Raw genomic sequence first — 25696 nt, 5'->3', positions numbered from 1 at the left:
TCCTCGCCTCCACTCCATCTTACCCCGTCTTCACACAGGTCCTCAAAGCAGCGCCAGATTTAGTTCCAGGTGCTTCAGCATGTGTTCTCCGTTCCATAACCACATCCCCACTTGGTGGCTTGGTGGCTTTTCTTCACAGCATTACTTTAGGTAAGCTTCATTTTTGATCCCCCTCCCTCTCCCCTCACCTCACCTCCAAGCACATGTAATATAGCTAAATATTTGGTGATCACATCAATTAATCATCATCATAAGGCATTTGATGCCCCAGAGTCTTTATTTTGGATAGGAAAATGTGATTGGGGGTGTGTGTGGGGGGGTGTAGGTTGGATGGGGGATGTTGGGATGCAGGGTGGCTAGCGAAGGGCTCTTGCATTCATGACATAACTGTTTGTGGTTGTTTTGTGGGAAACATAAATTTAGGAGGTCAAAGTGTTAGAGTTGCACTAAGGACACGAAGAGGGCAAAACTGTGTGGGAGCTTTACAGGAAAGCTGCTTACATCACCCACAGACCCATCCCATTTATGCAAGTAACAGCCAAAGCAGAAGAGAGAGAAAGAGAGTGAGAGTGAAACAGAGAGAGAGAGATAGAGAGAGAGAGAGAGAGAGAGAGAGAGAGAGAGAGAGAGAGAGAAAAGAGAGTAAGATAGAGAAAGAAAGAGACAGACAGACAGACACAGATCCCTCACACATCCTTCAGAGCTATCAGTTAAAAAATGAATACCAAACTATTAATGACCGATTTGTGAAGCTCTGAACTTCAGCTGAACTCCAGGTTCAACTTTTTGGCTCGCAGGATAATATGATAGCTCGAGATATTTTACCTGAACTCATGGGTCCAAAGAAATGCTACTAAGGTATGTTACCTCTTCACTCCAGTTTTAAATGATGTGCATACAGGCACCGTATTCTGTAGTGATGTATATGTTTTAATGAACTCTCTAAAGCACAGACACTTTTTAACCAGTGTGTGTTATGTCAAGTCTTACTGCTTTAAATTTCCCTTGCAAATAGCCATGTTCATCTTCTTAATCTGTACATATACCGTGCTCTACATTTACTTTGCTTGTGGGGATTTTTTTTTTTAGATGATTAATAGCACTTTACGTGTTATGTTACACTTTACAAACAATACTTAACAGTACGTTTTGGACAAAGTGAAATTGTGGGATTTTTGAACGCAATATGAACACAATTTGTGCCTAGGACTACGCTGGAAAATATTTGGAACGGAGATGTTCATCATACAGACGATATAATTTGCCCAAAAGGCGTATAATCTAGAAAATTGAATGAATTTGAATTAGAGATGGGGTTTTTTTTGGCGACCATAACCAAGATCATGACTTATAATGTACAATTTCGTCTGCTGAGACTTTTTTGAGGTTTATTAGGCAGTTTGTAGAGTTCAGTATGAGCTATTGTGTGTCACACCTGATGTAGAAACAGGGCTACTCTGTGACAGATGTACTCTCAAACTTAGGCGAACCAGCCAAAGGAAATGCTACAGACAAGGTGCTAAATGCAGGATGTAACACTTTCAGTTTTACTATACTCAACATTAAAGATTAAAGATCGTTGCATTTTGCTGAAACACCATCAGATACATCCCACAACAGTTTTTACAGTTAAGAGTATTACAGCGTGCTTTTGACGCTTCATTTTAAATTCTGACTTGATATTTGACCCCCCCCAAAAAATTTCAAAGATCTTCTGGAAACTCAGATATAATAATATTCCAAATTTCCATCAACATGCTTTGAAATAATTTTCCTGTAACTCTGTGGTTAGGCCCCATTGTAGCGTTTCTGTACAGCAGCCTGGTTCCCAAAAGATTGTCTTATCAGGTTTTGACATTAGTCCTCGAAAGCTCAGCTGATAGGCTGAATACAACCCAACGGAACTCTGCACGTTTTGACATTTAGAGAATGTGGGAAGAACCACTGACATATTCCTAATTTTGGAACTGAAATTAAATTTCCTATGTTTTGCAATAAAGTTGCTTTAGATTCGTCCCTGTTTCTGAGGTACAACATATTGATTACTGCATCCTGTCTTTTTCCCTAAAATTGTCTCAAACAAATGCTTTTTAATTAAATACTTCTTCAAAATGCTACACAGGGGGGAAACTGTTCTCTGTTATGTAATTTCCCTGAATTTTACTGCAAAACTTCTGAAACTTTATAATGAAGCTACCAATAAACACAATAATAATAAGCACTGAGTGAATGAAGCTTATAGTTACAGTAGTCACAAAAATAACTAAGCTTAAGTAATAATAATAATAATAATAATAATAATAACAACAACAACTAATACTTAAGCATTCATTGTTAAATATTTTTTTATTTAGAAAATCCAAAAAATAAAAAATGAGCCATGTATATACATATTAAAAATAATTTTAAATACATTTCAGTCAGTTTATTTTTTCATTTATTTTTTTAACAAATGCTCTAATGTTAGAGACAAAGTAGGAAAAAAATCTGCTGCCATTTCACAGCACACAGTTCCAAATGGTCAGAATACGGTTTAATGACAGCATGTAATCAGCCTTGACCACTAGGAAAGAAGTGTTTATCTAAAACTTTAAAGATTTCCTCAAGCATTTCTGTCACAAGGTTTATCATTCAGGGGGAAATGTGAAAAGTTTTAAGTAGAAGAAGAGAAGTTAAGATTCAAAAGATCCTTAAAAAGCTAAAAGGTTCTTATTATTGCGACATGCATTAATAAAAATATGTGTTGTTATTTTCCTGTACTCTTTGTATAGCTGAAACAGTTTGGGAACTTCTCTGAAAGAATTATACGCTGTGTAATGTTCTGCATGTGATATAAAGAAATCAGATCTAAAACATTAAGTATAGTAAGAAATTTGTAATGAATTTGGCAAAATGTTTATATTTTTTTTATCATATGTAGATTACATCTCTCAGGATTCTGAAAAAGGTTCCTTAATCAGTTGATAGTCAGCATCCAAAGAAAGCAGTGAAAGTTTCTTTTACTGTAATAATGTATGAGAAGTGTCTTTGATATGGTCCTTCGTCACACAGCATATATACAGCACTGAACACATTATATTATTACCCAGTTTCCTAGCTAATATTGTAGAACTATCTAATAATTGTTTTTTTTTTTTTGAAAGAGTGCATAAGCTTTAGATCGCTAGGTTCCTATTGCTTACTGGTACAGCATATACTTTGTGAAGACTGGGCTGAATATCATGCAGAATGAAGCAGAATATAAATAATATTTGTGATGTGCTTGAAGGAAAAATGGCTTCAAATAATGAGCCTAGAGATGCAACCAAGACTGCATTATTGTGCAAATAATACTGCATTTACCATTTACTTGTTTATTTTTTTGTGCTGCAGGACTTACTCTTAACAAAATTTAAAAAAAAAAAAAGAAAACCAATGAAATGTCATTGTTGGTTTTTGATGAATATACAATATTTTAAAATAGTATATACACTGTATGCTTATACAATAAATGAATATATAGCAATTTATTGCCAGGTTTCATATCTTTGTGTTAATCTCATTGCTTTGCACTCAGTTGACCTGTTACATGCTGGTTATATATTCCAGAGGACGACACAGCAGCTAGGGCCTTACCTGAATGTGTTCAACCATAAACAACACTCTTCCCTTTAGTTTCAGTTGTGAGGTGAGTCCATCTAATAATCAATCAGCCCTTAAATGGCAATAATATTTTGGAAAACAATTATCATGCTTATCACATTCACTGTTCAATGTAAATGTTGTAAGAGACCATGTTAAAACTCTTAGTGTGATGAAGTTTGAATGATCATGTGGTTTTTTTTTTTTTTTGTCCTTAGGGACCAGTAAACTCTAACAGACTTCATGGGGGAGTGTCGATGTCTAGCACTCACAGATTCAGTGCGAGTGGCAGGGTCTGGGCCAATTATTCTCCTCAACAATCAGAGATGGACTGGACCTGGCAGGAACTAATGGCAATCACAGACCTGCAGGTCAGTCTGAGGCATTAAATTTCTGTTTGGGTTTCATTTATTGGTTTTGAGAGAAAGGTCAAGGGGGGGGGGTACCAGGGACTGTTCACATCGATTGAAATGACGATTTTGTACCATTTCATGATAAAAGAACACTTCTTAATCCCATTAAAAAAAAAGATCTATCTTAATGAAAAATCAAGCCCTGTAACATTTAGCTAAAGCTGAATTCCTCCTAAATGCAGCGATTCCGTTAAGATGGGCAACAATAGGCCAATTGAGTGACGCAAGGATAAAGACAGATAGAACGAGGGTGAGTGCAGTAGGTTGCCAGCAGCCCCCTGCGCAGCACAATGGCCATCTGTTCCTATCTGAAACCTGAGCAGACCTAAGCGAGCCCTGCATAAGCTACGGGTGGCACGTTCATGCAGGTGGGCTGATGTGATCTGTAACCTGCAGGCGACTTCTGAAAAGGCCTCTTCGGTCTAAGCTGTCCTCAGTCTCGTCCACAGCGAAAAGCGGAATGACAACGATTTTTAAATGCAAATATAAATACAAGATACGATCAGAAGAATAAAGCTAATTGGGTCAAACTAAGGTTTAATGAGATTAAAAACTGTATTTTTAATTATTTTGTAGGAATTTGAGGTCCCCAATGAGAATCCATTTGAGGCTGGTCCGTATCACTCGATGGAGCCAATGGTGCATTATGGGAATTGTGGGATGAACCTGGTAGAACCTAACCCACCCACCTGTCAGCCAAGCCCTGCTGCTGCTTTTGAAGCCGGGTATGCTGATGCAATGTCCCCATATCAACGCTTGAACCCAAACATGGAGATGCACTATGGACACAGTGGGTGCCAGGTTGCCAGGTTGCCACCAAATGCACCGCCTCTTCAGCCCCCATTAATGAGCCTCTTGGATCCCATGAACATGGCAAATGCCAATCAGGGACAAGGAAAACACTGCAACGGAAACCCAGACGATCTAGAGTCAGACTCTGGGCTTTCTTTGGGCTCAAGCCCACCGCTTGCCTCACCTGAGAACGAAGTCCATGGGCCGATTACGTATCTACCCCGAGACGGCTATACCGATGGTGACGTAGACTCATGTCGCATGAGAGCAAACATAAACACCCCTGTGGATTATTCACAAACGTATGGCTCCTACTCTGGACATTCCTACTTCCCAGTCACAGCAAACCCACAACATGCCCCGCAGCATGTGCCTCATTTGCATCAGCATACAACATCCATGAAACCGCATCTTTTTCCTGCGACTCTGCACGAACCACTTGCAAACACACAGAGAGCAGTCTCATTCCAGTCACCGAACCCCAAAACAAAAGAGGGCACGTCTGGCCCTCTCACCAGGGACGAGCGGAGAGCAGTCGCACTTCAAATCCCTTTTCCTCTTGACAAGATAGTCAATCTGCCTGTAGATGACTTCAATGAGCTACTGAGCAGACATGCACTAAGTGATGCCCAGCTCACACTCGTGCGAGACATCCGCCGCCGTGGCAAGAATAAGGTGGCGGCACAGAACTGCCGCAAGAGGAAGCTGGAAAACATTGTGCACCTGGAGCATGAGCTGGGTCAGCTGAAGTCCCGCAGAGAACATCTAGCACGAGAGAGGCTAGAGTTCCAACAAAATCTCACCATGCTGAAGTGTCGTCTCTCTGAGCTTTACGCTAAACTATTCTCCCAGGTACGGGATGAGGAAGGACACCCATATTCTCTGGAGGACTATTCGCTCCAACAAAGTAATGATGGTAACCTTTACCTTCTGCAACGAAACAGTTCATTGGAAGGGGAATAAATGAGGGTCTTACCATGATTAAAAAACATTAGATGTGTGTCGATGTAGCAAACCCAAAACTCATCCTCAGGGCCACAGCCAAAGACTACACAGCATGTTGGCTACGTTCCTTAACAAAAACAATGTGGTCCAACCCTCATGATACTATGTACATAAAGCATTAACTCACAGGAATTATGCATTTCATCACTTTAAAAGCTTTATTTACATAGTAAAAACCAGTTAAAAGAGTTCATTCTCCACATCTCTTTGGTCCTAAAACAAAGACAAAAAAAAAAGAAGTCAGCAAGAAATTACCTACATCACCACAATTGAGGAAATGATAATTACCTTTAAGGTGCCTGAAGAAAACAGGCAAAAAGCATCCGTTTGGGATCATAAAAAGTTTTCCATCAAATTCCTAGAAGCAGAAAACAAAATTGGCAGTCAATCCACAGACAAGTCCACTGCATGCATTAATCTGAAGGGACAGACTCGAGTTACACTGTTAAGCAGTGTAGGTTTGTACCAGTTCGTTCTTCTCTCTGTAGTTACTTTCCTGTTTTTTTTTTTTTTTAATTAGGACACTGAATGCAAAGTTCAGAATACTGTACTGCATCTACAATGAATAAAATGAGTTGTGTCCAGTGGTAATGGAGAAGTCTGTTCTTACCTACTGGTGGCAAAAAAGCCATTCTGTTGCTCTCTCCTAGTCTTTCAGAGACGACCTGTACTCAAACGCTCCCTGATTCTTCTGATGGCGAAGGTCTTCCTACTCCTCCCTCAGCTTGCTTCCATGGCTAGTCATGGTAGTCATACAAGCTAACCTGCTCAGTCTTTGCCAATCTAACCAGCAGGTCGCCAGTGTTTGGCTTGGCAGAGATCTTGCATGTCAACACTGCAGCAAAACATTTCCCTTTTCAAATAGTCTTCCGCCTGGACTGTGTGTCAGAAGAATTCTGGCATGATGGCACAAGCACCACTTGAGATGTATAGCCAGCAAGTCTTCTCCACAATACTATGCCTGACTATACAACTCAAGCCCCCAATAATCCCAAGTAACTACAACAGCACACTTTAAAAAAAAAAACTGGATGTTGCTTTATTTCTGGATTTTGTGGATGTTACACATAATTAGACCCTGGGTTAAAGTAATTCTACACAAAGCTTCATATGGAATTCATTCCATTTCATAAAGAAAAATATAAAAAGCCTGACATCACAACCATTAAAAAACAAAAGACAAAAATCCCTCTCGTGAGAGCGCTACTGTACATCTCTTCTGAATGGCTGAGCAGATCTAGGTTGTAAACCTGCCGCTGCCCTGTCAGCCCTCTCGCTCTCCTGTCTCCTCTCCTAAGTACTGAGCCCTGTTGAATATGAACAACAATGTTAAGCTACACACTGCCTGTTAGGCTTCCACAGATTTTTGTACAAACATTTGTCATCCAGTAGAAGATACTTTACCTAAAAGGACATGTTAATATACAGTTACAATTTTAAAAACACTGAAAACACAAACCTTTACAGGACTTAATATCGTCTTCCACCATAGCCTCCGCCTCCTCCGGAGCTACCCCCATACCCACCTGAGCAATAGAAAACTGTTAACTCTACGCTGAGAACTTTGAAGACATTTCTCACATTTAGTTTCATACAAAACTCACCACCATATGGGCCGCTATTCCTGCCGCTGCTACTGCCGCCACCGCCGCCACCACCACCACCAAAGTGTCCTTTCATGGGGCCAAAATTTGACTGCTGGCTGTTATAATTTCCAAAGTCGTTGTAGTTGCCGCTACCACCGCCGTCTCCACCGAAATTACCTGTGCATAGGACAGGAAAATACAAATCAGTGAAACAGGACAGAACTGGATATTGTAATCAGGTTTTTTTTAAAAAAAAAAAAAAATAATAATTCCACCACACACACAACGTAAATACTGACCACCTCCAAAGTTTCCACCGCCATTGTTGTAGTTGTCATAGTTGCTACCACTGCCACCGTATCCACCACTGCCATATCCTCCACCACCACCATATCCTCCACTGCCGTTGTTACAGTAGCCAGGTCCTCCGCCACCATATCCTCCACCACGGTTGCCTCCGTAGCCAGGACCACCACCTCCATAGCCACCTGTGTAACAGATTTTGATTAACATTAAATATTCCTATAAATTAAAGTAGATTTTTCATGACCAGTAACCAATAAAATATTTGCAATTATTGTAATAAGTTTTGCTGGAACCTTTTTCAGATTACACTACTAATCAGTCACTTTGATGCTTCAATATATGTATTTGTACACACACCTTCCCCCCAGTGGCCAGGAAACAAACAAACAAACAAAAGTCACATACCATCTCCTCCAAATCCATTGTTGTACCCATCTCCATATCCTCCACTGCCACCTCTGCCTCCTGATTACACAGTAAAAGTATTTGGATTGGTCTAAATTGGGTTTACAGCCCATCACCAATATAGTATATGTAAATATGTTTACAAATATTGGTTTTCTCCCACAGACCTACAATTCAAGTAGGTCTGATAAGGTTTCATTTGCTTGTGCCAGGGTAAAATCATGCACCTCACTTTACAATGCAGCAAACACTGTGCAAAAATTAAATGAAGCACAATCACATTCTACAGTCAAGCACCAAAATAAACCGAAAGTACTGGTTGTATTTCTTTAGTTGTAACCTGTACCTCTGAATCCATCTCTGAAACCATCTCTGCCTCCTCCAAAGTCATCGTTGTCATACCGACCACCGAAGTTTCCACCACCACGTCCTATACAAATCCAAATAGAAAATTATTTCCTTTATTTAAATATGTGAATTGTGTATATAAAACAGAACCGAAGGCCAAGTCTTACCTCTCATGTTCATCGATGCATTCTGCATCTCTTGTTTAGACAGGGCCTTTCTTACTTCTGAATTATGGCCATTTATTGTGTGGTACTTTTGTACTAGGAAGGAAAACGCAAAATATCGCATTAAGCCAAAGCCTCAGCTACTCAGACCTGCAACAAACTAGGCTGTACACGAGACACTTACTGACAATACGATCCACAGCGTCGTGGTCATCGAACGTAACGAATGCAAAACCCCTTTTGTTGCCAGTCTTATGATCGATCATTATTTCAACCGCTTCAATCTTTCCAAATTCCTCGAAGTAGTCCCGTAGATGGCTCTCTTCAGTGTCTTCCTTAATGCCACCCACAAAGATCTTTTTCACTGTGGTGTGTGCAAAGGGTTTGTTGGAATCCTGGAACACAAGAGCAGATATGTTTAGAAATGGATCAAGCCACTATTTTCAATACAAACCACTTTTTGATTTTACTCTTGCAAGGAAAGTTCGGCATGCAAATGTATACCTCTCTTGACACGGCACGTTTGGGCTCTACGAGACGACCATCGACTTTGTGAGGACGTGCCTTCATGGCAGCATCGACTTCTTCCACACAGGAGTATGTGACGAAACCGAAGCCTCTGGAGCGCTTGGAGTTCGGGTCTCTCATAACCTTTATTAAAAAAAAACCCAAATAAGATAATGAGCACATGCACTCACACTGAAATATATAAACTGCAACATACATGGAGACTCACCACACAGTCTGTTAACGTGCCCCATTGCTCAAAATAAGAGCGCAGGCTGTCATCTGTGGTCTCGAAGCTGAGGCCTCCAATGAACAACTTCCGGAGCTGCTCCGGTTCTCGCGGCTGATCCTAGAAAACATTTGGGTTAGATTAGTAATATAAACGAAAGACACATCATGAAATAATCTGTTATTTTATTCTGGAAGCGAAGGTCAACAAACAAGGGACGCGTGAAAGAGCATTGAGACATAGACGTTAAACAACATGGCGGCCATGATGGCTACCGACGCGAGCGCTGGCTAACAAAAGAAGGCTAACAACCGAGATATCAAAACATTCTTAGATACAACCGGCTCAAATCCACAGCCATAAATGTGTTGCATAAAAAGCGTACAAAAATCTACTTCAATTATTTAGCTAGATACCCTTTCCTCGTGCTCCTGTGGCATAATAAATAACCACAAGATGGCCGTGAACTCGTAACTGAACAGATAGTCAAGAACGCTACATAAAGCATTACGGATTAAAACGCCACGCATATAAGACCATGTGAAACATACATTTGCCCTTGATCTAAGCATTAGCTTGTTGTGTATTTACCTCCTTCGGCATTCTGTGATTTTATTCTGTCTGCTATGTGTAACACAAGCGACTGAAACGTAAAAATTAGATTGCGACTGTACTTTAAACCACACACACACACAGAAAAACGCCTCCTGTAACGTTGGATTGGATATCGCTTTGCGCCATGGCTACTAGATGATTGGCTTATACCCCTGCCAATCACTAGGACGTCATATGCAATGCAAGCACACTTGGCCCCATCCCCACTCTATCGTAATACCTCAGTGACATAACTTAGCTGCTAAATTAATAGTTTTATGCGAAATCTATTTTCCTGTGATTAAATTTAGTTAATTTGCCACAGAATATGCAGCACCATGGTGGTGATACCTCGTTGGGCACCATAGAAGAGCATATATAGGATTAATGGGGGAAATCAGCTGAATACAGTCAATGTCCTCTCATGAACAAATTGACAAGGAGCCTACGAACCAGAAATAAAGCAAGCTGAAACCTGGATTTTGAGCTTTTGTTGTACACCTTCCACAATATTAGAGAAAGCCAAATTCATTGCCCGGTGTAGTCAGCAAAGATGACAGATTCTTTTGCCATTTGCAAGATCCACGTGTTGGTTTAGAGCAGGAATGTTCAATCTTATCCTCAACGGACCAGTGTGGGTGCAGATTTTCATACCCATAAAACTGAAGCTACACATGAGTCCATCAACTGATTACACAGGTGGAATCAGATGTGGCTTTGGTTTTATGGGCATGGAAACCTGCACCCACACCAGCCAATTGAGGGTAATGTTGGACACTCCTGCTCTAAACCAACACCCATAACAGCCCTTTCAAGATTGGACACCCCTGCTTTAGAGGAAGCAGTGGTCCTCATCTTTAGTCCCAATGAACTCCAGGGTTAATCTCTGGAGCATGGTACAGACTTTAATAAAAACAAAGCTGCATTTTACCCACTAGCTAGCAAGTAGTTAGGCCAGCTAACACTACATTCAAAAATGAACCTCTCCCAATTAAAAATTATGAATGAGATGCTCAGACAGTAAAAGCCCCATCTAAAACCATATTACTTTCACAGTTACTGAAAAACATATAGCAGTCACTGAATACAGTGCTTTAAGAAAAATAACTGAATAAAGGGTTATGCGAGATTAACACTAAAAACACCACTTGCCATCACCATGTTACTAGTGATTTGCTTAAACAATCATGAGCCTGATGCAGCTTAAAAAGCAAGTGGAGGTTAACGTTGAATTAATTATAAGAGTTACCTTAGACTGTAAGCATGCTGAACAGCTCCCTCTTTCAACTTCATTTTAATAAAACCACTTAAACGAACAATGGCATAATGACCACTTGAATGATTATATCTAGATTTTTTTTTTCTTCTAAGCAAAACACACCTATCATTTAGTCTCAGTGCTCAGATTGCTTTTAAGCAATCAACACCACAAGTTACAATACAAACAGATGTTTTTTTAAATGAATAAGGCACAAGACTCATTAAAAAAATAAAGCTTTTATTTTAGGCAGTAAAAACATTGTTTAAAAGTCCGCCACAACAGGTCTTTGGTCCTATAACAAATAAAAGGCATTTAAAAAAAAAAAAAAAAAAAAAAGGTATTCGAAGCATCAATGGAGCAAAAGTAACATTTATTACCTTTACACTGCCCATAAAACTGGCAAAAAATCTCCATTCTGGACGATTATATCCCATATATTCCTGAGGAGGAAAAAAAGCATCCAGTCAACAAAAGTAAAGCCATACAGGTTTCATGGTTATGTTAAAATGGCAAGTGAGCGATCAAGCAACATTGGTCTTAATGTTGTTTATACCAGTTCAAACTGCATCAATTACAGAAACATGACTGCAAAGTTCAGAATACTGTACTACATCTACAGAGAAAAATTAAGACTCAAAGGAATGAGTTGTGTCTGGTGGTAATGGAGAATTCTGTTCTTACCTACTAGTGGCAATAAAGCCATTCTGTTGCCCTCTCCTAGTCTTTCAGAGATGACCTGTACTCAAACGCTCCCTGATTCTTCTGATGGTGAAGGTCTTCCTACTCCTCCCTCAGCTTGCTTCCATGCCTATTCTTGGCAGTCATACAAGCTAAACTGCTTCATCTTAACCAGCAGGTTGCCAATCTTTAATCTACAAATGTTTCAGAAGATATTCCCCATAAAACCTCTGCAATTCTTTTAACTGTCTGGGATAGACCACCCCTCCCAAAAAAAAAAAAAAAAAACCTCCCCATCGATAACCCCAATGACTGAAAGAACAATTTTTTATTAAAAAACTGGAAGTCGCTTTATTTCAACTTGATTCCTTAGAGTTACACATAATTAGTATAGCGGAATAAAGTATTTCTACAAAACCTCATATGGAATGCATCCCATAAAAGAAAATAAAAATATAAAAAAACGACATCACAACCACACACGAAAACAAAAGTCCCGCTTGTGACAGCACTACTGTACAGCTCTTCTGAATGGCTGAGCAGATCTAGGTTGTAAACCTGCTGCTGCCCTGTCAGCCCTCTCGCTCTCCTGTCTCCTCTCCTAAGTACTGAGTCCTGTTGAATATGAACAACAATGTTAAGCTACACACTGCCTGTTAGGCTTTTATAGATTTTTGTAAAACACATCAGGGTTTAGTGTACTTTAATTAGGACTAACTAAATTAGGACTCAATTAAAAGGGGGGGGGGGAGATCAAACGCAAGATACAAACCTTAATAGGAATCAATATCGCCTGCCTCCAGAGTTTCCACCATATCCTCCACCTGAACTTCCACCTCCATAGCCTCCACCTCCCCCAGAGCTGCCCCCATAGCCACCTAAGGATACGGAATGTGGTTAAGTTATGGTCAACAATCGGGGGGGGGGGGGGGGGGTTTGTAGTTTGGCACAAGACTCACCACCATATGGGCCGCTATTCCTGCCACCTCTTCCAAAGCTTCCCTTCATGGGGCCAAAACCAGACTGCTGGCTGTTGTAGTCTCCAAAGTCATTGTAGCTGCTGCTCCCACCACCGCCACCAAAGTTTCCTGTGAATAGGACAACTCAATCAAGTAATCTGACTTTCTCAAAAGATTCACAAATTTCAGTAGAACTCAAAATATAAACTCACCACCCCCGAAGTTTCCATTGCCGTTGTTATAGCCATCATATCCACTGCCACTGCTGTATCCTCCACCACCATATCCTCCACCGCCATTTCCGTAGCCTTGTCCACCTCCACCATATCCCCCACCACGGCTGCCACCATAACCAGAGCCGCCGCCGCCGCCACCATAGCCACCTGTGTAACATTGTTATATTAGTGATAACATTTTTATAACTTAATGTATCCCATATAATCATCTCTCAGTATAAACATTAAACTTAGAACATTAAACTAAAGCAGTTTTTTCTGGGGGGCGGGGGGGGAACCCATCATCTAACAAACATATGAAAATGTCACGTACCATCACCTCCAAAGCCATTGTTGTAGCCATCTCCACCACCATATCCTCCACCTCTGCCTCCTGATTACACACATTAAATCTATATAAACAACTCATACAAGCAGCACATGGTGAGGACTAATATAGTGTTAGCTGTATGTATGGCTAGAATTGCAATAGCTACCTCTAAATCCATCTCTGAATCCATCTCTGTCCCCTCCAAAGTCATTGTTGCCGTATCGACCACCAAAGTTTCCGCCTCCACGTCCTGTAAAGAACACACGGCTTGCTTAATGCAAATAAAAAGCATGACACATACTTACAAGATGTGAAAGGAGTGTTCTTACCTCTCATGTTCATTGATGAACTCTGCATCTCTTGTTTAGACACTGCCTTTCTTACTTCTGAATTATGGCCATTTATTGTGTGGTACTTTTGAACTATGGAGGACAAAACACCCATTAAGCCACAATTTCTTAAAGCATTGAAAAACCAAGCCAAAAAACAAAAACAAAGAAAAACCCCACTTACTGACAATACGATCCACAGCGTCGTGGTCATCAAATGTAACGAATGCAAAGCCCCTTTTGTTGCCTGTCTTATGATCGATCATTATTTCAACCGCTTCGATCTTTCCAAATTCCTCAAAGTAGTCCCGTAGATGGCTCTCTTCAGTGTCTTCCTTAATGCCACCCACAAAGATCTTTTTCACTGTGGTGTGTGCAAAGGGTTTGTTGGAATCCTAGAACACGAGAGCAGATATGTTTAGAAATGGATCAAACATTTTGAGCAATGTTGTTGCTTAACAGCACTTACCTCTCTTGACACGGCACGTTTGGGCTCTACAAGACGACCATCGACTTTGTGAGGACGTGCCTTCATGGCAGCATCGACTTCTTCCACACAGGAGTATGTGACGAAACCGAAGCCTCTGGAGCGCTTGGAGTTCGGGTCTCTCATAACCTTTTTTTTTTTTAAAAAGAAAATATGAGCACATGCACTTACACTGAAATGTACCCTTTATCCATAAAAATTATAGATACACTTACAAACTGGAACATACATGAACCAAGAATACATCTGAGGGTTATTACATAAATGCATACATCATTTGAAATACATGGAGACTCACCACACAGTCTGTTAACGTGCCCCATTGCTCAAAATAAGAGCGCAGGCTGTCGTCTGTGGTCTCGAAGCTGAGGCCTCCAATGAACAACTTCCGGAGTTGCTCCGGTTCTCGTGGCTGACCCTAAAATGCAGCACGTTAAATTATATTTTATCTTAAATAACAAACATTTACAAATCATTCAACAACAGATTTAAGGCTAAGCTTTCCGGGCAGCGTGCTTAACCAACGCGTTGAAAACACATCCGCCATGTTGAATACCGGCACCCATAATAGCTAGCTAGCTAGCTACACACGATCAAGCATAAAAGACAGCAGTAAAACGGTAACATACCGACCGTAAAACATTTACAAACATAAACTGTGCAATTTACTCGACTTTACGAAGACGCTTCAACTAAACTATCAGAAATAATATTACCACTTTTACTCGGCTAGTCTGCTGGAGCCCATGCGGCCTAAGAAAACCAAGATGGCGGTCCTGCTAGCATCTGGCTAAGTATGTAAATAGCATCTCACAAACAATTGAACTTATCACTAATGTTTAGTGTAAATTGGAATCTTTATGCTTAAACCTATACAAAGCTGCAAGTCTAACACAGTCGTTATAAGCATAAGCCATATTAAGCTTTTGCTTGTGATTAAACTCACCTCTTTCGACATGGCGAACTGCACAAACCACTTAGTCGATAAAATCGCAAAAAAACGAAACGCGCGTGTACATTAAATGAACAACCTTAGCTCCACCTTCCACAGCCTTCGATTGGTACACAATTCGCGCTAAAACGCTACGTCAACGTTCCTTAGCATATGATTGGTCTACATTAACGTCATTCACTAGATTACAGGACATAGGCAGCACATGCAACCAAACTTTACTCTTTAACCCATCTGCAAAGGATCTGTATTGAATAAAGATATTTAATGTTCATTGCGTTTTTGTCGGAAATGCTCTCTGTCAAAGCATCTACATAATAATAATAACAGCAATAAAATACGTGTTGTGGTTTAAATAGGGTTACTATAATATGAAGACATAATCCCCTACGGAGCACATAAATCCAGTTATTATAAACATGTGCTTTTAAAGGTCTGATGAGATGTGCTTAATGTGTAAGGTTTAATCGAGGAATGCAAGTCAGAAAAAAAAGATTGCATCCCAAACTGCTTCATTTTGGGAAATTTGGTACACTACATGAATCGTATGAAGCGGTTTTTTTTTTCGATGTAGTGGACCTGTTCAGGAAACAGGGTGGGATTTGGCATGCAGCCTGAGTGCCTTGTGTGTCATTGTGTGTTTTTGGCGCGCTGAGGCCGGCAGTGTGTGTGTGTGTATGTGTGTATGTGTGTATGTGCTTGTGCGCATGTGTGTGTAGAGGGACTTGTGTGGAGGGTTGTTGCCTTTAAGAACGTCGAAGAAGACCTCTGTGTGAGTTAATTCTTATTTTTTTTATCCAACCAATTAAGCATTTTGCATGCAATGCAAGTTACGTGGACTGCAGCTGACTTGGGGATTGTTTACAGCTGGCTTTAGGTGATGCATCCGCCGTTACAGCGTGCATTTCGAAGCCGCTACTTAAAAGTGTTCAATGCTTAGGCCTATATTTTTTTATCAACAACTAGGAAAACCACTGTGTATTAGGAGTGAGATGGGACATGACTAGTGCATACAGTCTGACACCAGCTGTGAGATTTTTGGGGTCTGTAATACAAAAAAATCCAATACGTAGCATGAACGAGGCTGCACTTAGCATAGATATTTGCTATCACGCTAACTAATCAAGCTTAAATCACAGTTCCCTTAAGACGCATTGTGTTTACTCCATTACAGTAGCTTCAAAACATTATGCTCTGCAGATCACACAAGAATTCCCGAGTCAAGTCAAGTTTATTTGTTGATGTCTGTCCTTTTTATTGCTTACCAGTTGCTGGTTAGGGCAGAACTAGCTAACGCATCTACCATACCCTTACGGCGTGTTTCCAAGACGAATGTCTTAACATTTAGCTTGTTATAACGAACAGTATGTTACTCCAGTGTAAGTTACAACATTCAGTACGACACTACCTTAAAAAAATCACACACTTTTTAAAAACTAATACACGAACTAGTCCAGCTTGCTAGCTATGCTCCGACGCTATTGAAATCATGGCGGTTTCTATCAGCCTGCGCTAGCATGGCCATGCTAAGCCAGCACTTGAGCTGCAAGTTATGCTAGCCGACTAGCCAAATTTACACCACATGTGCTTTCTAAGTGAATATACTTGCAATTTCCCCCCTATCCAGACAGACCTTATTAAGAAAGTATTTAAAAAGAAACTTCTAGTCATTACTATTTTACTAAACGACACTGAATTGTGTAGCATCAAATAAAATACGAACACTAGCTAAGTTAGCTCCTTGCGGCCCAGCTGTATACTATGCTATAAAGTCGTATTTTCTTTCACTGAATAATAAACAAATTCTGATAAATATTGATATATATTTTTTGCTTGGATAACCTGAACTGAATATCTACTATCGTTCCACGATGGTTATAATTGAATAGCTTCGAGCTTGTGGTCATATGTAAACATATTTTATTTAATTGTCTGTAAGTTTTGTGTGAAATGTCTTTCTAATGAACAGTTTTCTTATTAACAGCCATGTGAGGCAGGGTTTTTGTGACAAAGTTTGGTCTAAATCACTTAAAATGCTCTAATGTAGCTGTAGGATATTGTTTGTTTAGGTGTTAAAGGTAGAAATCCAGCTGTTTTATTAGGTAAAAGATAAACAAGCATTCCTCACAAAGATAAAGCTGTTAAAGGAGCCTAAGGTGATAAAGTTTCTGTAATCCTTCTGTGTTCAACAACTATTGCGATTTAGAAATTGTACAAGAATTTTGGAGGGAAAATAGATGTTCACAACTGTAAACACACAAACAGAGCCATCATGGATCACAAAGCAAAATGAACATTGTTCAGCTCTAAATCATAAAGTAGGCTCATTAACATGTATTTTTTTCCTTTTCAGGGGTGACGTTTGTGCCACAGGTTTAAACATCAGTGATAACATCAGACCCAGTTGGCTTGCTTTGAAATAGGACCACAGGTAAGCACCGAAGGACATGATGCACTTCTCTGTTTAACAGTGAAGCTCAAACTCTAAAGCAGATTATCCATGTCCACGCTGAGCGTTGTCTCACTTTCCCTTTACCTACATCTGCTCATTGATGAAAGTTTCTCTGGAGGGCAGTGTTTACTTTATAGGCTTGAAATATTACTCTTATTTCCTTTAGAAAGTGAAAATGCTCATTTGATGTTAAAAGGTTTCTCTCATGTAGCAAAACAACTGAGCAAGCTTGAGCTTGTTGATGGCAACACACACACACACCCAAACACAGGTGTAAAAGGATTGAACGTTCTAAAAATACAAGAGTTTGTGGGAAAACATTATGCTTTATTTACTGAACCATTACTGAGGGCAGTGGGAAGGGTGTTGTAGTCTATTGTGTTATATGCTGTGTAGGGCAGAAAGGAAGTGAATTTGAGATTTACCTCCACTGGATTTTGGGTTGTTTTTTTTTAACACGGGGAAGGAATTTTGTTAAGAAAATAGGGGTAAGCAACTGGACAGAAATGATGCACCACTCCTAAACACAACTAGGATATACCACATGTATCTATATAGATTAAAAAAGCCAAATGTGCATACGTTTCATTTTTTACATATAAAAAAAAAACTTTTCAAAGTTGGTAATTATAAAAATGGTGTATAAAAGGTACCATGATATCTCATAATAGCATATTACGACACAATTTATCATAATGTTGAGTTGAATATCATCATATCTTATACATATTTTATAAATTGCTGTGCTTTTCAATCTGCCAGAAATTTAACATTTTGAAGAAAGAGAAAAAAAAAAGGTCAGTTAATACTGCTCCCAGAGATTTTTGTGCTGGTAAAGAAGCAATTCCAGTCAGAGATGTTAATCAGTTTAGTTCTGTGATGAGTGGGATTGGTGGTTTTGATCACTTCTCATGGTACTCGGGTGAGCTTGTGAAGTAATTTCAGCCAAGCTTCACACACAGTTTTCTGATAAGGAAGTGAATGTCCTTGTCTGGGAACATTGATACAAAAACAAGGTAATGGAATGAAGGTTGCTTTATATTTTGATGGTTTAGTATTTTCACAGTGAGTGGTTTCTAGTATGTGAAAATAGTTGAAAATGATTGATCTATTAATTAAAGTAGTTAATCTATCTATCTATATATAACGTACACACACTCACACATACCAATAATAGATTCTGGCTGTCATTGTTAATACTAATTAAGTGTAATTAAGTGGCTTGCCTTTAAACGCTTGTTTCTAAATATGCTCCCTTTGTATTGCAGAGGGATCCTTTCCCTTCCTCTCTCAGTCTTTGTTACTTGCGGGTGGAAAAGAAGGCGCGTTAAGAAGACATGGGAAAGAAGAATCAGAACCGTGAGGATGACGAGTCTGCGTCCACAGGCGAAGAAGAATATGTGGTGGAGAAGGTCTTGGACAGGAGGGTTGTAAAAGGCAGAGTGGAGTACTATCTTAAATGGAAAGGTTTTTCAGAGTAAGTCATTGTCTGTTTTCATTTTTAATCTGTATGCTCCCCACTGAGAGTATTGTGCTGGTATGTTTACATTTTATCTTTTATTTACAGAGATATGCGCTAATATTTGTTATTATAATGATTTTTTGTTCCTAGCAAACACAACACGTGGGAACCAGAGAAAAATCTTGACTGTCCAGATCTCATCTCTGAGTTTATGAAGACGTACAAAAAGGGCGGCAGCGGTACGAGCACTCCAAGTAGTGGGACCAAACCATCCAGTGCAACTCCCTCTCGCACCAAAGACCCTGGCAGCAAGAGGAGAAACTCGGACGAAGAAGAGGAGGGTGGCAGCAAGCAGAAGCGGAAAAAAGAGGTGACAGGGCATTTCATTTTGTTTAGCATACTTGCTGCTGTTTTGGGCCAGGGTGAGATTTTCAGAATGGTATGTCAAGGACAGTGGTCACAGAAGGAACAGTATAGAACTGCAACAAAATACAACAGCCAGTTTCTCATGAACTTTTTGTTTTGCCCCAATTAATGTTCTCTGCTCTGTTCAGGATGAGATCCTCGTCGCTAGAGGCTTCGAGAGAGGCCTGGAGCCAGAGAAGATCATTGGCGCGACTGACTCTTGTGGGGACCTTATGTTCTTAATGAAGTGGTGAGTGCCAGACAGTTTCATGAAGAAAGCACATCACACCTACAGAACCATCACATGACAATACAGAGTCAGTGTTTCCTCAGCAGGTCCCGGGAAGGACATTATCACCTTTTATTGAGTTAAATAGGTCACCAATTTACCTCTTATTGTGTTGCCTTTAGTGCAGTTTCTTTAAAGATTTCACTGGTCACCTGCTGATCCTTCACAGTAGTTAGAGGTGAAAATTACTCCTAGGTGTGGTGTTAAACACATTGTTGAACTGTACATTTATATTTATTTAGCTTAGATGCAGACCTACATATAGGAATAAGTTACTTGACCATAGTGTGCCTGTTCTTTTTATTTCCCAAATGTAATAAACAGCGGTATCAGACTCATTTGAAATAAATATGTTACCCGGTCACAGTATTAAAAAGCAACCAGTAGATAGTCATATTTTGGTCATGCTAAATTTAAAAGCCAAAAAAAAAAAAAACCATTGCCATGACCCATGCCAGGGTTTGGCATAATATTTACATAAACTCATTGTATTGTATATTTGTTGAATTTAATAACAGCGATTTGTTCTGCACTCTTACCCTGGCTTTTTTTTATTTTGGTTAAGAGACAGTAAATAAATACATGTGTGTGTGTATATATAAAATAGTAACTAGTGATGCGTGTTTCGGTCAATTAACTTTTCTGAGTTGTCACAGTATTATTTGAATATGCAAACTCCAAAATCAAATCCAGACAATTTTGTGTCTAAACCTGTTCACTGCGGTGTGTGCTGTGATGTGCAGTATACTAGGCAGTGTTCAGTACGGTCTAAATTCTCTAGCTGGCATGCCCCTTCCATGTTTAAACTTATTATTGTTATTATTATTTTCCACATTCACATTCCTCACAAAGCAGCAAGCTTAAACTAGCTAACTGTCTCTCACTGTAGCACAACATAGCTTGGTTTCTACATGTGACATGCAACAAACACAGATAAGCCATTTCCTTGCTCAATAAGGCACCACAGTGTAAGCTGGGACAAGAAGCATACACTTCAAGATAAAATCTTTGTTTTTCTGAACTGAAATAATTTCACTTCGGGCTAAAAAAAAAAAAAATACTGCATGACCGCATGTCTTAACGTTGTCTATTTAATTTAAAATAAAAGAGACAAAAGAGCAGCCAGAAAACTGAACTTCCTGTTTAATGGCTTTTCTCTTAATACCACATTCAACCGCCACCTGAATTTAAATGTATCTGTGGTGTGAAAATGACACATAATACATAACATAGCATCTTTCTACAGGTGAATGTAATGTATGCACTTGGAATAAGACTGGACTTGTGTCTAAAATAAATCTCGGTCTGTCTCCACAGGAAAGATTCGGACGAGGCAGACCTTGTGCTCGCGAAGGAGGCCAATCACAAGTGTCCCCAGATCGTCATCGCTTTCTATGAGGAGCGTCTCACTTGGCATGAGGATGGAGAGAAGAAGGAGAAGGGTGCTGCAGCTGTGTAAGCGTACAATCCCCTCCTAGAGACAGACACGAGTGCACTCACAATCCGTCCTTTGTTCTGGACCATTTTCAAACCACCACTGGCCTCCTGGCATTAGAGGTCTCTTCCCACCTTCTTTAGTCTCCTTTCATCTCCCATATAAATGGCAACTCTTTATCAAACAATGTCTCAAGTATTGAGGGATGAGCGAGTAATTGAGAACTATGCCAAGAGCTTGGGGAATGGAGATGTTAGACTGATGGAATCACATGGATAGTGTTTTTACCCTGTTATTCTTGCAGAACACTCTTGTTTTCATGATTTTAAGTATTTGTGTCCTTTTTTTTTTGTCTTTCTCTCCCCTCTGTGTGTATGTCTGTTGACTTGATAGTATAGATTCCTTTCAGCAGTTGGTAAAATGTATTGAGACAGCTGATATTTTTCAAGTGTTTTATCAGAGATTGTTGTTAAGTATCTGCAGTGCTGGATTAGTCACACCATTTTTTTGTTTTTCTTTTTCTTTTTCCCTCCGAAATTTGATGTCCTTTCTGGTGTATTTCTCACATCCACAATCGGTCTCTCTCTCTCTCTCTCTCTCCCTCCCTCCCTCAAAGCATGTCTGGAGACTTTAGGACTACCTTGACTATAAATTTCAAAAATCTCAAGCTTATTACCTAGACACAATGCATTGAGTCCATTTTTTTTTTCTCCACAAATCAAATTTCTTCCCAAATAGTTATAGATAGAAATCTGAACATGCCCAGGTTTTAAAAATCATCCTTATCACAACTGCTCGTTCTCAGAACAGCGTATGGGATCTTGTTTGTTGATGCTGGTTTTCCGCATTGACTTTGCTAGGACCTGCATCCAAAACGTTCATAACTAAGTGCTCCACCTTGTGGTCATTTGTTGAGTATTTACTTTTATTTTTTTTTACCAGGCCACCAGTTTTAATTCCAGATAGATAGAAGTCACAGCTAGTGGTCACTTAAAGACCAAGTGAAATCATGTCTCTGTGGTCTGTTTGATGTGAAAAACCTGCAGCCACAGCAGGCTTTTGTAGATAAAATTGAAAGATTCCCCTAACCTAAGCTGTGACCAGGTCAGTGTTTGACACTTCTGTCCCCATCATTGTTCAGGTCTCAGATTTTAAACAGGAAGTGAATCAAAGCTGAACCTGTGTTTAACAGGGTTATGAGCTCAGGTGTGGAATTCTGTGTTTGTAGAGCCACTGGACAAATAAATTGAACCCAATAAAATGTCCTGACTTTCATTGACACGACAGAGCTACTGATTCTGCTTTAAAGAAAAAAGTTGAGCCATATGCCATGGCGAATGTAGTCAGAAGAAAAGAACTGACACTTGATTTTGTTTTCAATTTTTTTTTTCCCCTTAACTTTTGTCTCTTTTGTCTCTCTTTAAACCTCACTCACAGGTTATGTTTAGACAGAAAGGTGAAATGTTGTGAACAGACTTCCATCAGATGTGCTCTGGACTGCTATGATTTAGATACTGTAATGAATGTGTGTGTGTGTGGTTTCAATCCCAGTTAGAGGTCTTTTTCTTCGGTTTTCTGGAGGGAAATAACTGTTTCCACCTTGTCATTTCATTTGTCTGTATATCTCACTATCAAATGTACGGCCTGACTCTTTTTGTTGTCTCATGTTAGAAGTTTTCTCCCATTTCTGATCATTTCATCAGATACTCATGTTTTCAAAGTAAGATTTTGATGTCTTTTACCTATAGATTTTTTTAAATGTCTTGTATCAAATTGTAGTAAACCTAGTTTTCCACACGAATTTGATAGTTTTTCATTTGAAATCCACAATACTGCCATGTTTTGATTTGATAGTTTAAAGACAGACGTTAAAAAGTGAAACGTTTGCATCAATACAGGTGAATTTCAGTTTCAGAACACAGGATTAACCTTTCCAGCAGATGGTGCTATTCGGCTACACGCTTATGTACAGACCAAATCTCAATGCAGTCCATAGTATCATACCAAACTGTGCTGGTGTTGGATGTTATATGTTGAATTGATTACTTGTCTTGGTGAAGAGAACTGTAAATTTTCCTATAAAAACTAAAATCACTGAACAGAATAAAAAACACTTTTAGAGTATGTACATGCAAGGACCAAAAAAGGAAGCTTGGAAGTTTTTTATTTTCTGTTTTAATTTTTTAATATATTTTTTTTTAAGTATTACTTTTGTGGAGTTCCATGAATGCTTTGCTTTGAATTGTTTTAGACGCTCTTCACACTAGCGATACACCATGACCTAGCAGTACACCGTTTGATTTTGGTCTTAATATATTCCTCATGGTGGCGATCATTGATCTTTTTTGGAGAGGCATTTTATAAATTAGCCCACACACTCTGCTTACATGTGAAATATCTTTCTCCCAGCTGTGTTTGTAAGTGTAGAATGTTGCTGCGGACATTCAGTCAAAACTGTCAAATCAAAATAAAGAAATTATAAATAAGACCGATTTGCTGTTACAAACAGATTTGAGATTCAGAATAATGGACCTCATCCTTAATTTCAGGCAGAACAAATGCATTTGTTTTATTTGTTGAATTTCTATATTACATGATTAATTCAATTTTATTATTTTTTTTAAATTAAAATGATTAATTTATTTCAAAATACATTTTAATTATTTATTTGTTCATATATAAAATGTACTTAAACATGAACTGATTTTTTACTATACTAATTATTGTATAATTATTTCTTTTAGTTTAAAATCAATATATTTTTATATTTATTGTTTTTTTTATTTTGCATTTTATTTTTTTATTTTGGAATTTTTGTTTTGAATTTTATATTTTGAGTTTTCATGTTTTGTGAGTTTTATTTGTACATTCTAAAATTTATTTGTGTTTTGAATTGCTATTTATTTATTTATTTATTTGCTTTCCTAAAAGATTGAACCACGTGGAAATAGGAGTCAAAAATCGGTAATGAAAAATGCTCATGAATTTATTTTGAAGCACAGCCAAAGAAATATGAACTAAAAAACAATATGAACTAAAACGTATCATAAAGTGAGCTATGTAATACAGGTTTCGGCTAAGACGTGAGTTGGAGCTGTCCTAATATGGAATGACTCTATCAGCTTAACATGTGTTTGGGAGGCCTGTTGCTCCTCTCACCTCTGCACAGCTCAGAGCACTAAAGACAAGCAATCTTTCAGTCTACCCATTTTTCCCTCCAGCTCTTATGCATAGATGGTTGCCTTTCTGCCTACCTCAGTGGCAGTGGAATTTTCCAAAGTGAAAGGAGGGGGAAGGAGAGAGAGAGAGAGAGAGAAGCTGGATCGCTCCAAATGGAATGCAAAGGTCACCAGTAAATTTGCAGCCATGGGGAGCGGAGGGAGTGCAAGGCAGCATGCTTTATGGAGAGCTGGGCCTCTTCGGACGCACCGACATCTCCACCTGGAGGAGAAGCTCTCAGGCAGGCTGGATCTGCAGAAAGAGAGAGAGAAACAAGGGTGGAGAGCCAACCGATTTGGAGTTTGGAAAGAAAAGCAGACATAATGGAGAGAGAGTGTGTGTGTGTTTCCATGGACCAAATGTTCCCACATGATTGAAAACCAAAAATGCATTAGGAATGAAAAGAGAAATTAAGTTTTGATTTAACTGTAGATATATAAAGCATTTATCTACACTGCACTATTACATGGTACAAATCCATGCAAAATATTTGGTGAATATGATTAGGTTTATTTCATTATGAAAACTTCTGTGCAGCTGGATTTGACCTAGCACACTGTGATGAAAAACTGAACTCAACCTGAATTTTCATGTGCTTATTTACTACGGTCTTAATAGCCTCACACGACAGCATAAAGCAAGACTGAGTGTTTGGATTTCAGGATGTTTATCGTCAAATTAGTTTGAGCTCCTCTACAAATCCACCCGGCTAAAATGGGAGCACGGATTACTAGGTGTTTATGAGCATTTCGTCAAGAGCCAGCACGAGTCAAAGCGGGGATGCACAAGGAAACGGTTTGTCTCTGCAACCTTTCGACCAAATGAGCTCCTTTGGGTTTTGCTGGGCTTCGGTGCCACAGCACATTAGCCAAATGGATGAGTGTCGAGGGGGCTGGCAAGCAGCTGTGGCGGGGGGCTCGAGTCCAGCGAAAGGGCTGCTGCAGAGGGCCGCATTAACACTGCAGCTCTTTATTTCTACACACACCCCCTCTCCACACAGTGCTTGGGTTCCAGTACTTCACTGTTTACTGATGTGAGAAGCAAAAAAAAATCTGTTTCCTCTCAGATCCCTTAAATATAATGTATCGTCTTTTTGACCTTGAAGGTAACTTTTTACTGTGAGCACAATTTGCACTCTTTGCTCGGTGCTACGATGCTGTCTCTTGCTAGTACGAGGTCGTCCATCCATGCTGCTGCTTCTTCTTCTTGCACCTCGTTCTTGCTCGCTCCCTGATCCGTGCACAATGGTGCA

At 39.4% G+C, this 25696-nt stretch overlaps 4 protein-coding genes across 13 annotated transcripts; 2 read left to right on the top strand and 2 right to left on the bottom strand.

Annotated features, from left to right (window-relative positions):
- The first annotated feature begins 586 nt into the window (after positions 1-586).
- On the top strand, positions 587-5817 carry nfe2 (nuclear factor, erythroid 2). Of its 2 annotated transcripts, XM_058410743.1 has the most exons (4): positions 587-858; positions 3589-3667; positions 3840-3992; positions 4611-5817. In XM_058410743.1, the coding sequence occupies exons 2-4, from the start codon at positions 3620-3622 to the stop codon at positions 5787-5789; spliced, it is 1380 nt and encodes a 459-aa protein (XP_058266726.1). In that variant the 5' UTR covers positions 587-858; positions 3589-3619; the 3' UTR covers positions 5790-5817. The 2 variants fall into 2 exon arrangements, with proteins under 2 accessions (XP_058266726.1, XP_058266727.1); XM_058410744.1 differs by lacking the exon at positions 587-858 and having other exon boundaries at positions 3555-3667.
- A 153-nt stretch (positions 5818-5970) lies between these two features.
- Positions 5971-11638, bottom strand: LOC131366345 (heterogeneous nuclear ribonucleoprotein A1-like). 6 transcript variants are annotated; one of them, XR_009206797.1, is made up of 12 exons: positions 11609-11638; positions 9377-9496; positions 9145-9291; positions 8825-9035; positions 8644-8736; positions 8475-8558; positions 8129-8188; positions 7717-7905; positions 7436-7594; positions 7291-7357; positions 6120-7138; positions 5971-6044 (listed from the first exon to the last, which is right to left on the bottom strand). XR_009206797.1 is itself a non-coding variant. In XM_058410745.1 (11 exons), the coding sequence occupies exons 1-10, from the start codon at positions 11621-11623 to the stop codon at positions 7302-7304; spliced, it is 1134 nt and encodes a 377-aa protein (XP_058266728.1). In that variant the 5' UTR covers positions 11624-11638; the 3' UTR covers positions 5971-7138; positions 7291-7301. The 6 variants fall into 6 exon arrangements, 4 of the variants coding, with proteins under 4 accessions (XP_058266728.1, XP_058266729.1, XP_058266730.1 ...); XR_009206798.1 differs by having other exon boundaries at positions 6120-6189; XM_058410745.1 differs by having other exon boundaries at positions 5971-7138.
- LOC131366347 (heterogeneous nuclear ribonucleoprotein A1-like) lies at positions 11631-15329 on the bottom strand. Of its 3 annotated transcripts, none has more exons than XM_058410751.1 (11): positions 15177-15329; positions 14529-14648; positions 14213-14359; positions 13928-14138; positions 13744-13836; positions 13581-13664; positions 13418-13477; positions 13081-13251; positions 12869-12997; positions 12682-12787; positions 11631-11671 (listed from the first exon to the last, which is right to left on the bottom strand). In XM_058410751.1, the coding sequence occupies exons 1-10, from the start codon at positions 15186-15188 to the stop codon at positions 12693-12695; spliced, it is 1122 nt and encodes a 373-aa protein (XP_058266734.1). In that variant the 5' UTR covers positions 15189-15329; the 3' UTR covers positions 11631-11671; positions 12682-12692. The 3 variants fall into 3 exon arrangements, with proteins under 3 accessions (XP_058266734.1, XP_058266732.1, XP_058266735.1); XM_058410749.1 differs by lacking the exon at positions 11631-11671 and adding an exon at positions 12046-12524; XM_058410752.1 differs by lacking the exon at positions 11631-11671 and having other exon boundaries at positions 12681-12787.
- A 478-nt stretch (positions 15330-15807) lies between these two features.
- cbx5 (chromobox homolog 5 (HP1 alpha homolog, Drosophila)) lies at positions 15808-23713 on the top strand. 2 transcript variants are annotated; one of them, XM_058410753.1, is made up of 6 exons: positions 15808-15954; positions 17536-17613; positions 18903-19111; positions 19247-19466; positions 19651-19751; positions 21108-23713. In XM_058410753.1, the coding sequence occupies exons 3-6, from the start codon at positions 18972-18974 to the stop codon at positions 21247-21249; spliced, it is 603 nt and encodes a 200-aa protein (XP_058266736.1). In that variant the 5' UTR covers positions 15808-15954; positions 17536-17613; positions 18903-18971; the 3' UTR covers positions 21250-23713. The 2 variants fall into 2 exon arrangements, with proteins under 2 accessions (XP_058266736.1, XP_058266737.1); XM_058410754.1 differs by lacking the exon at positions 15808-15954 and adding an exon at positions 16041-16059.
- Positions 23714-25696: the final 1983 nt, after the last annotated feature.

Source organism: Hemibagrus wyckioides, linkage group LG15 (assembly GCF_019097595.1).
Source record: "Hemibagrus wyckioides isolate EC202008001 linkage group LG15, SWU_Hwy_1.0, whole genome shotgun sequence".
Classification (NCBI taxonomy): domain Eukaryota; kingdom Metazoa; phylum Chordata; class Actinopteri; order Siluriformes; family Bagridae; genus Hemibagrus; species Hemibagrus wyckioides.
Note: the sequence above shows the minus strand (reverse complement) of the source record. Positions and strands in the feature narration are given on the sequence as shown.